Here is a 12,358-nt window from a genome sequence, read left to right on the forward strand (position 1 = left end):
ATCTACCACATATCACCATTACATGAATAAAATTAACAGGTATTATTCTCCTACTATGATACCTAAAGATCAATTATACTAGACCCTCTATATAAGAATGTTCTGGGCCAACAAAATTTCCTTTTATGCATATTGCAACTACCGACCTGGTTCAGGCAATGTAAAAATAAGGTTTTACTCAGCAGTGCTCTGAAGGCAGATGAAAATCTATTGACTGGGAAAGCAGTGACTCCTGTTTCACTTGCCCTCATGACCAAACTCATTGCCTCTTTGCTGACCTTTTTACTCTCTACTTCCACATTTTGAAGGCAACCAAGGATGCTGCTTAGAACATTACATAAACAGCAGAAATCATCCTTAAGCCAAGGAGTGGGTGCAGCTATAATGCCTCAAGAGGCATGATGACCTTCCCTTAGTGCTGTCAATGAATCATCCCTTGAAAGAGCGCTCTAGGCCACTTTGTCACAACTCAGTTTGAGGGCCTGCCTGAGCCCTGTGGGCTGTCTGAATCTTTCCAACTGTTGTTGCTCGAGCAGCCTACAGGTATACCTCCTCCCACTGCTTCCCAAGTGGCCTCATGTTTTGAGCAATTTTGGATGTTTACAAGTAGTGATAATTGTAGGCTTACTTTGTTTCCCCCCCCTCCCTTTTTTGTGTGTCCAACTCTGGACATAGGCTTCACAGTCTGCTCCCAAGGCCCAATAGTCTTCCTACATACCAAGCACCTCTGCATGTCACCACTTCAGTGTTAACACCCACCATCCATGCTGAATACATGCTAGGACTGTCTCATAGAGGACTGGTGTATTGGTATTAGCTGAGGTATTTTTACATGTCAGTAGATCATCTGGTAGATAAGTAAAGTCTGGTTTTATGGAATTCAAATCTTTATACTGTTCCCTGCCCCAACCGGTATTTGAACCTGGGTCCATTAGGATTGCAGACCACCTCACTACCGATTGAGCCTCCACCTCCCAAGGTACCAACAGCTTCTCTGGAAATGTCTTACCCCTACACCATTAACCTACCCTATATTACAAGGGGATCTGCATCCACAATTCAAAAGATCCCCGGCACAATGTATTTGTAATACAGTGCCAATGATTCTTTGAAATATGGGTGAAGGTCCCACTGAAATGTAGGAAATTCTGCACTAGGTGATGACACAGAAGCAAGGGTCTTACCATAGCAGACTCAGTCTTATCAGGTCACTAATCCTATATGATACTAGATGGTCTTGCCACATCTTTAGGATATCCTTTGAAACATGTATCACTAACATTACAAGTGTCCTCTTCCTGCCTGTTCATAATCTGTTCCACTCTGGGGGCTTGGCAGTTTCTTCTATGAAAACATATCCCAAAGCGCTTGCAGATCCACTCTACTTTACCGCACAGATAGATCTATATGCCAGACACTATATGCTGCAAATGTGCAGGCTCTTCCTAGCTTATTCCCACCAACATGGGCTGAACCCTAATGGTCCCTTAACCCCTAAAGTACTAATAGGATCGACTGATCCTCTTCCAGAATTTGGCTTGATGCTGAATAGGATTGATAGAGGAGCCTTTGTAAAAAACTGCAGGCGTTAGGCTTCGACCCGATTGTGACATATATCGATGCAAACCAATGAGAACTAAGTCCCGAGTAGGGAGGGGGGAGGATCCGGGCTCCTACCCATGGTGGGGGAGGTAATTCCCTCACCGCCCATTCGCCACCTTCCTCTACCCAATACCTTTGTTCCCTCTCCCCCTCCCTCACCTCTTCGCCTCTGACCACCTCCTGCTCGCTCCCTCCTCCTCCCCCACCATCCTCCATCATGCCACTGTGGTTTCCCCTCTTTCCCCCCCCATCTCCCTGGGGAGGGTTATATCCCCTCTACCCACCCTCCACACCCCTGTACTCCCTCTCTGCCTTTCCTCTTTGTCTTGTGGTGTCTGTCTCCCACCTCTATACCCCCGTACCACCCCTCTAGGCCTCGCCTCTCCCCACCCCACCCCCTGTAGTATGCTGTCTGCTTATCTCTTCCCCCCCCCCCACCTACAGTATTATACGTATACATCACTGTAATTATTTATGTTGCGTGTTTTCATTCAGTTCCAGATTATTGTTTGTGTAATTGCATACACCAATGCACGAAACAGAATGTGTGTTTTTTCATGAATTTATGGTATATTCACCTCCGTGAATATACCGTAATGTTTCATGTAAATGTTAGTAATGTTTGATTTTTATAATAATCAATTGTATATTTGTGTGTTTGTCTTTCTCTTACACCATTAACATTATTTTGCATACTTTAGCTTTTTTTCCCCCTTGAAATTCTTACAGCTACTTGATTTGACAGCTCTGAGAGAGGGGATTGAAGGGGAGGGGATGATGGAGTATGTGAGTAACACCACAGAAAGGTTTTGCATGCTTTGGCTCAACTTCTTTTTTGACAGCTACACAGCTATGAGGGAAGGGGACGGGGGGAGGGAAGGTGAGAAGTGTTAGGAGGGAAGGGTGTTAGGAGTGGGTGAGGAACTCCGACAAAATTATTTTGGATGCTACTGGTTGAAAAATAAATGAAACTGGAAAATTCTGAAGGGTGGGGTAGGGGGGGAGGGGAGGAAGAGAGGGGGGGGTGATGGGAGTGGGTGAGGAAGGTAATGGGAGAGGAGGAATGAGGGTGGGATAGGGTGGGAGAGCATAGAAAACGAGTTGCCCCGCCTGGAAGGGTACCGGTAACTTTTTTCAACTTTGACAGGCTATAGCTCATGAACCAGTGGGTCTAAAATGCTCTGGTTTACGGCATAAGGTGTGTAAATTCATGCTCTAAACGTTGGGCATAAAACTTTTTATTCTGTAAGAGATGAAAAATTGGCTCCATATACAGGTTTTCAGAGAAGCTCAGTCAATCAAAATGCGAATCCTGGGGGTTAAGAAGACTGTCACTCTGCTACACTCAGACATCTTCAACCCTCCTCCCCCCCTCTCCATGACAGTCTAAACTGCAGGTAGGTAAATATCCATGTATTCCCACTAACATGGACTGAACCCCAATGGTCCCTTAAGAGGACTGTTTACTACACTCAGGCATCTTCAATGCACCCTATGACAGTCTAAATTGTGAGTATGTAAATATCCATGTACAGTATTCCTATACTCTGGATAGCATGCAATATGCAAGTCAACAATAAACACTTCTGCCCGCTACCTTTAAGTCCATAAGAACGACCATAATGTTAAACAGTAAGTTTAAACTATACACATCCCTGTCTTGTACATCTACATGTTATCTACAAAGGACTGCTCTAGAGGCCCTGTTTTTAATCTGTGGAATACTGTACATCTATATTTACACATGTTTTCGAAGGCCTTGGTTATGCATTTATTTTTTCCCCTCTGACTGCAATTCACACTGATGCTGGTACCATGCAGCTCCACCACCAGAGTGCCACCATCAAGTAGCTATGAGCAAGCTGAATGAAGTGAATGAATGCACAACCCATTTCATTTAGGAGGAGGGGGAAGAGGAAATGGAGAAAGAGGAAAAGGAGAAGCTGGAAGCGGAGGGGGAAAAGGAGGAGAAGAACTTACCTCTGTTCTACCATCAGCTCTCTCAACATCAACAACCTCTCCTTTGATCTGGAAAGTAGTGACACGCTCTGGAGTATCAATGTTGTACCACACACACATCTGCTCTCGACTCTGCGCCACCACCACATCGCTGCCAGGTACCCACTGTAAACAATCAATGCCTTGTTCATACAACACATCTCATGAGGTAGCAAAACACAAGATCAAGTTAATCAACATTCTAAATGCCTTATTCCATCCTGTAAAGTTCCCTCCCTCCATCCACCCATCTGTCATCCAATCCTTTCTTGTCTCATCAGGAGCACAGCAACTCAGGGCTTGTCTCCTAATTCCAAACATTCAAAGTGAGTGTCTCATCACTTGTCATTTAATAGCATTCTGTGAGCAATTAACCTCAGTCACTCAAATGTATGCCCTTATGGGCCACATCTGGTTTGAAATATCTTAACTTATGACCACCATGCATCTATTTGTTGGCTGGCTATATGTTTACCACCAAACATGATAATTGGCTTCCTGTAACAGTTTCAGGAAACATTTGGTTTGTCATGCAGTCTTATCATCGAAAAGCAGTACTACATGGAGTCCCACATGTTTCATATTCTGGTACACATTTATCAGCTGTGATTTAAATTCTTTGATCATCACAATTTAGACTTTTATGTTTATACATTTAACAAGTAATGTCCCAATCTGTACCTATGATATGTTACTGAATTATTGTAACAACAAAGTTTCCCTTTCATATTCAAGACAATGGCAAAATTTTCATACTCACATTGTTTGATAATCCACAAAATTACCAGTGCTAATTCTTATACAGGTATACTAATCATGAGTTAAATATGTGTAAAGAAATATGAACCATTCCAACCTAAACAAACGTGAAATAATTCCATATGGTGGTCTTCTAAAGAGTGGAAAGACATGCACAAATAAATATCAACCACACCAGCCAGAACAACCATGGTGGTCTTCTGATGGGTGAAAAGACATGCATAAATAAATAAAAACCAAGCCAACCTGAACAAATGTGGAATAATTCAGTATGGTGGTCTTCTGAAGAGTGGACACGTTGACAAGCATGAGCCGCTGGCGCTTGTCTCGAAACAACATCTGGGAGCTGGTCTCATTCAGCTCCAGCCAGTCAATCCTCGAATCATGAGTTACTTGGCCCAGAGTCACACCATATGTAAGATCCACTGGAAGCATTGAGAATATATTAAGTAATAAACATCAATAAAAATATTAACCCATTCACTGCGTCAGTGTTTGTTTACATGTACATCCCGTGTGCGGCAGTTTTCAAATACTGTATTCAGAAAAAAATATTAGAAAAAAATAATATTGTCAAAATATGGAGAAAAAAATCCCAGGTTCAATGGTATATAACACAATATAGCAAACAAAAAAATAACCTCTGATACAGGTCTGTGAAGTAATAAATATTCCCTGTGTGGTGGCGCCAGGAGAACGATGTGTTATGGTTACACTGTGTCGTCTGCGTCAATCTTGCGATCAGATAAGGTGTAAATCAGCGTCTGAACCATCCTTGTCATCATCTCACAACAAATCACTATCATTACTACACTCATCCAGAGATTTCATCCAATATTTTCTTGGGCTACTGCTAGCAGCAGCATGGAGAAGATTTCGTACCTTGACCTTCGGCATTTTGTAGGTAACTGAGCTGAGCTCCGCACCTCGTAAAAATGCATAATCTATGTATGGCAATATTCTATAGGGTGCCATGAATTGCTGGCTGATTTATTTTGTGCCACTTCCAACGGCGGAATTTTTGAAAGCAGGAAATCATATATGATAAACCGCAGTCAATGGGTTAATGACCAGCCAATGCAACACAGATGACAGTAAGGTGGATATATTCAAGGAAGGGTGCAGCGAGAATGAGAAATAACAGGGGCATTAAGAGCAGTGATGAGAAATAGTAATATAACTTTGAAAGTGAAGAAGGTACTGCATGACAGTACACTGCTTCAAAATAACTGAGATAATGCATGACAATGGTTGATGGAAATAATTCAAGTTACAGATCTGTTTAAATAACTTACCACAGAAATTCCTGTGGAGTATCATGCATGAATGGATAATCAAATTAATATATGTGTGAAGAATGGAGTGTAGAAGTTGATAATGTGGGAAAATAAAGTGTGTACTTAACAATTTTCCCAAATCCATTTGCACCCAATTCATTGCCTTTAACTCCTCCACTACTTCCTGCACATATTCATGTGGCACTACCATGTTTCTCAGCTTCTCCACTTTCAATCTTGCACTCCTTATTCTCCAAAATCTTCTCAGTTTCATCTTGCATTCCACAATCATATAATAAACCTTCAAAGCTTCCTCTCGCTGCCCGAAAGTCAATGACCCTCCCAGGCATTTCTAAAAGCACAATCATTCTGGCTCTGTTTTACATTCTCTCCAGTTTTTCTATATAATGCAACTTATATTTATTAAATTCCTTGTGTTTGGAATCTGAATTATTAATGTATTACTTTCACTTATGACATATCCATCAACTGCTGTCCATTACTGTTCTCCCCTGGCACTCCAAAATGACCCATTATATCATTCACAGGGACAGTGTCAACTCTCACATTCGCACACTCCATTACAAACCTCGAACATTTCTCTTCCCCCCTCAGTGATTGGACCCGTGTACAAAAATAAAGGTAAGTGAAGTGAGTGCAAGAAATATTGTGGCATAAATTTAATTAGTGTTATAGGGAAGGTCATCATCATCATCATCATCATCATCTGGACCTCCTTGCCCACCCTAGGGCAGGGTGAGTAGCAATGTCCAGACAACCCAAATTTGCCCAATCCAATGGGCCACGCTTCCATTCACTCATCATTCAAGTCCTTGGAATCCTGCCTCTATCTGATACGCCAAAAACATTCACCACGTATTGTAGCTTCCCATAAACGTATCCGATAGAGTCAGTCCGGACACAGCCACATTAAAAAGGAGTGCCCAGTCCTTGAACATGAGCTTCTCCTCACAATGTTCATCCAGCCAGCTTGATCTCTTGTCAGTCCCCCAGCCTCACCTTCTTCCAAACCTCTCTTCCTCACACACTCATCCACCATACCCATCCACCTTCTCCTTGACCTACCTCACCTCCTCCCTCCTTCAAATTTGCTCAGATATACCTTTTTCACCACTCTGTTGTTATCCATTCCCTCCACATGACCATACTATCTCAGTACACTCTCTTTGATTCTGATGTCCACAGACTTCCTCACTCCACATCTTTCACAAATTACATTATTTCGTATCCTATCCTCTCTCTGTACTCCACATACATTTCTTAGCAGTCCCTTCTCCATTGCTCTCACTCTTGACTTTTCATTTTCATGCCACACCATAGTCTCACACCAATATGTTAGAGTTGGCACTAACGCTCCTTCAAGCAAGCCTCGTACAGTTGCAACACTCAAGCCTCTGTTTCTTATCCAGGCCTTCATTCCACCAGCTACTTTCTTTCCTTGTGTCACTCTACTTTCCACTTCTTTTGCACATTTTCCGCTCTTTTCTATCACTCTACCCAGGTATTTGAACTCTCACCAATTCCAGTCTCTCTCCAGTCACTGTAACATCACACTGGGAGTCACCTTCTCTCTCAGTAACCATCACTTTACCCCTTTCTACATTTACTCTCAAGGCACGACACTCACAGACATCAGCAAATTCTGCACTACTCTACCAAGCTCTTGTCCGGTATTGCAAGTAGCACTGCATCATCAGCATATAACAAATTTGAAATACAGTATTCCATCCATCACCATTCATTACCAACGCCACCCCCCTCTCCATTACTCACGTTTTTACTTCTCTTATCTCCCCATCCATATATATATTGAACAACCATGAGGACATCACACAACCTTGTCGCACACCCACACCAGTTGTGAACCATTCACTTAGATGCCCATTCCCTTACACATGCTTCACTACCATCATAAAAAGTCTTGACGGCACCTAGCAGCGTACCATCTACACTGTACATATACAAAATCTTCCACAATCCTTCTCTGTCTACTTTGTCATATGTTTTTTCCAGACCCTTGAATGCCATGATCATCTTATGGTCCTTCTCACAAGCCTTCTCCACTATCTGTCTCACTGTAAATATTTGACCCACACATACTCTGCCTCTCCTAAAGCCATCCTGTTCATCACTCACCAGGACTTCTGATATATCTCTTACTTCCTTTACAATAATTTTTCCATAAACCTTCCCTACAACACTCAATAAACTTATGCCATGATAATACCTGCACTCACTTTGCTCACCTTTATTTTTGTATAGAGGTACAATCACAGCCTTTCTCCACTCTGTTGGCACAGTTTCACTCATCCATGCCTTCTTACATATCTCCAACAAGCACTTCATTCCACTCTCCCCACTACACTTAATCATCTCTGCATACACCTCATCAAACCCAGTTCCTTTCCCATTTTTCAGCCATTTCACAGTGTTCTTCACCTGTGTGAGTGTCATGTTTCCCATCACTACATTCCTTCCCTGCACATCCCCAAATCCAATCACGTTTACAGCGGCTCTGCTCTCTCTATTCCCATTCATCAGGCTTTCAAAATATTCTTTCCATCTGGTCCTTATTTCATCCCCATGGGTTAATAATCTACCACTTATATCCTTCACACCATCATATTTCTTTCCACTGTCATTTCTCCGTTTCTGCATCTCTTTCCTGAATAACTTCCTATTTTCAGAGTAGTTTGCATTCATTTTTCTTCATAGATCATCACTTACCTCCTTTGTTTTCCTCTTCACTAGTGTCTTCATGTGCTCCTTGCTCTCAATACATTCAGTTATTTCAACTGAACCCCTGTCCTGTAACCACGCAAGCCACTTCTTCTTCTTTTCCGCCACTGCTCTCTTAACCTCTTCATCCCACCATGTCGTACCTTTCTTCTTTGTTGTTATTCTTGCTACATCACACACCACTTTAGCATTCCTAACTAAGCAATCCCTCTATGCATTCCACAGGCTGTCCAGATCCATTTCATTCCAATTCACTAATTCTAACTCCTCCCCTACTTTGGTCCTGTATTCATCTGCCATTTCTTTGATTCTCAGCTTCTTGACTTTCAGTTATTCTCCCTGACTTCTCCTCTCTCTCATGGTCCACCTCACTCCTCTCAACTTGATCTTGAATACAACAATCATACAATCTGACAGACCTCCACATCGTCCTCTCATGGCCCTCGCATCAGCAACCATTCCCAGCATCGACCTCTCTACGAGCACATAATCAATCAGGCTCCTTTCAACACGATCGCCGTTCACTCTTTACCATGTATACTTATGTGCATCTTTGTGTTTGAAATATAAGTTACAAATGCACAACCTCCTTTCCTGACACATATCCTTCAGTCACTTCTCATTATCATTTTCTCCTGGCACTCCATTACAGCCCATCCTCAGGACTAGTGCCTACTCTTCCATTCATATTGCCCATTACAATCACTTTATAGCTCCTGGGCAATACTCCCATCGCTTCATCCAGCTCATCCCAAAACCTGTCTTTCTCTTTCTCACTCCTGTCATCGCACAGTGCACATGCTACAATCACAGCCACTTTCACCTTCTCAAACTTGAACCTGACATACATACATCTTGAGCTGACATATTTGGAATCTCTCATTCCACTCTGCCACACTTCATTCATCAACAAAGCAACTACTTCCTTGCATCTTCCTTGCCCATTCATGCCTGACCTCAAACATTTCACACCCTCCCACTCCTCCATCTTTGTTTCACACAATGCCATCATGGCATATCTCGCACTCTTGGACACATTCACCACTTCCACCCTCTTGCTCTCCTCGTTCATACCTCTCACATTCCACATGACCATGCGAACCTGCTCATTTGGTTGGGGCTCTCGGCAGGTATTGGGCCCTCAAAGGCTCTCCGAAACATTTACCATGATTAAGCGATTTTAGATAGGGGAATCTGGGGAACACATAACCCGGCCAAAATCCCCAGTTATATGGTTACCACTCAGCATTGTAAATCGGTTCCTGGCTACGAGAAATCATTTGGCTTGTCACTCAGTGCAAAGACCATAAGGCATCCGTACACTGAGTGTGTGGATGATGCGGCCAAAATCCCCAGTTATATGGTTACCACTCAGCATTGTAAATGGGTTCCGGCTACGAGAAATCATCTGGCTTGTCACTCAGTGCAAAGACCATAAGGCATCCGTACACTGAGTGTGTGGATGATGGGCACCCCCAAGGAAGAATTATTATAGATAAAGTATGAGAGATATCCGAAGTCCTGGTGAATGATGAACAGGGTGGCTTTAGGAGTGGTAGAGGATGTTTCGTTTCGTTTCGTTTCATTTTTACAGGCTCCAACATGCTTGCATGTGTCGGCCTTGGTCACCTAATGGCGGCTCTCCACGCTGCACGATCCATTGCAGCCTCCCTGTTCAGTCCCTTAACCCTAAGGTCACACTTAATGACCTCGTCCCATGTCTTTCTCGGTCTACCCCTCATAACCCCACCCCCAATATTAACACTTCTCACCTTCCTCACCCAATTATCATCCTCCATCCTCTCCACATGTCCAAACCACCTCAATCTACCTCTCCTCATCACAACACCAATACACTCCAGTCCCATCCCACCTCTCAACTCTTCCATTGTAAACCCAGCCCCTCCAGGCCTTGGACGCAGGGACGCACTGCACATCCACCTGATCATTGTCATTTCTGTACATCTGAGCCGGCAAATATCTTCCTCCTTCACTGCCCAGGTCTCACTGCCATACAGCATTACACTCCTAACACATGCTGCATACAAAGACCCCTTAGCACGTACGGAGGACTATAAGGTGTTTATGGCATATACAGATCTGGAAAAACATACGACAAACTAGACAGAGAAGGACTACGGAAGGTTTTGTGTATGTACAGTGTAGATGGTTAGCTGCTAGGTGCCATCAAGAGTTTTTATGAAGGTAGTGAGACATGTGTAAGCATACACAGGCATCTAAGTGAATGGTTCACAATCAATGTGGGCATGCAACAAGTTTGTGTTATGTCCCCACAGTTGTTCAAAATACTGTATATATGGATGGGATGATGAGAGAAGTAAAACCACGAGTAATGGAGAGAGGGATGGCGCTGGTAATGAATGGAGATGAATGGAATATCTCAAATTTGTTGTATGCTGTAGATGCAGTGCTACTTGCAAATACCAGACAAGAGCTTGGTAGATTAGTGCAGACTTTGCTGATGTCTGTAAGCGTCGTGCCATGAGAGTAAATGTCGAAAAGAGTAAAGTGATGGTTACTAAGAGAGAAGGTGACTCCCAGTGTGATGTTCCAATGAATGGAGAGAGACTGGAAATGGTGAGAGAGTTCAAATACCTGGGAACAGTCACAGAAATGAGTACAATGTGAAAATGAAGTGGAAAGTAGAGTGACACAGGGATGGAAGGTCGCTGGTGTTATGAAAGCCTTGATAAGAAACAGAGGCTTGAGTGTTGCTGCTGCACGAGACTTACATGAAGGAGTGTTAGTGCCACCTTTAACACATGGATGTAAGACTATGATGCAGCATGGAAATGAAAAGTCAAGAGTGAGACCAGTGGAGATGGGGCTGCTGAGGAATGTATGTGGAGTACAGTGAGTGGATAGGATACAAAATAATGTGATTCATGAAAGATGGAGAGTGAGGAAGTCTGTGGACACCAGAATCGAAGACAGTGTACTGAGATGGTATGGTCACGTGGAGAGAATGGAAAACAACAGAGTGGCAAAAAAGGTATATCTGAGCTAATCTGAGGGTGGGAGGAGGCAAGGTAGGCCAAGGAGAAGGTGGAGGGATATGATGGATGAGTGTGTGAAAAAGAGAGGTTTGGAAGTCGGTTAGGCTAGGGGACTGACAAGAGATCGAGCTGGCTGGATGAATGTTGTGAGAAGTACATGATCAGATATTTGGCACCCCATTTTAACGTGACAGCGTTTGGACTGACCCTATCGGATATGTTTATTTGAAGCTACGGAATGTGGTGAAAGATTTTTGGCGTATCAGATAGAACCAGGATTTGGGGGGCATGAATAATATAATGAGTGAATGAAAGCATGGTCCATTGGACTGGGCAAACTTGGGCTGCCTGGACATTGCTACACCTCACCCTGATGGTGATGATGATGATATTCGGTGATTTAATAAAAACAAGTTATCTACAGCTACTTAATTTCTGGAAATATCTATAATTTACAAATACAGTGTAACTAACCTATGCAGATAGTTTTGAGGTCCAGCAAGTACGCCATCTTCTTGTTGTCGTCAATACCTCTTTGGCGGCGCTCATTGAGTCTCACACTGATCAGGTGAGGGTTCATGAATTCTGTTCTGGAGGGGGGAGGAAAATAAATGGTAAAGATAGTTATGTTTACAAAAAGATTGAGCAACATCGTATGGAACAACAAAAACATATATGCCATACTACATGCTCAGTGGATGAGCTGTCAAGTCATCATTCTGAACAAACCCAAACCACTGCATGACAATGATTAGTAACATGTCTTACGAATACTTGTTGGGTCTTGGAGGCATCTCAAACAAAGGGATAACTCCTTTAATACTCTCATTAAATAGAAGTGTAGTAGAGGTGAGCAATTCACCTCTTCATAGACAAAGGTTGAAGAGATAGGCGTTGCAACTCCAGTGTGTTTGTTAATCCCATCAGGTTTCTGGGCCTGGCAGA

General features: G+C 43.0%; 1 protein-coding gene across 1 annotated transcript in view; it reads right to left on the bottom strand.

The window, feature by feature from the left end:
- Positions 1-12,358, bottom strand: part of Oseg2 (intraflagellar transport protein Oseg2) — a 133,457-nt gene that overhangs the window by 72,485 nt on the left and 48,614 nt on the right. Inside the window, exons 10-12 of the mRNA XM_080274706.1 lie at positions 11,888-12,003; positions 4,606-4,784; positions 3,583-3,726 (exon numbers count right to left, since the gene is read on the bottom strand). Coding sequence (XP_080130832.1) covers positions 3,583-3,726; positions 4,606-4,784; positions 11,888-12,003 — 439 coding nt within the window. The remainder of the gene's footprint in view (positions 1-3,582; positions 3,727-4,605; positions 4,785-11,887; positions 12,004-12,358) is intronic.

The sequence above is a fragment of the Coenobita brevimanus genome, chromosome 59 (assembly GCF_032717465.1).
Source record: "Coenobita brevimanus isolate Jiangsu-jjx chromosome 59, ASM3271746v2, whole genome shotgun sequence".
Lineage (NCBI taxonomy): Eukaryota > Metazoa > Arthropoda > Malacostraca > Decapoda > Coenobitidae > Coenobita > Coenobita brevimanus.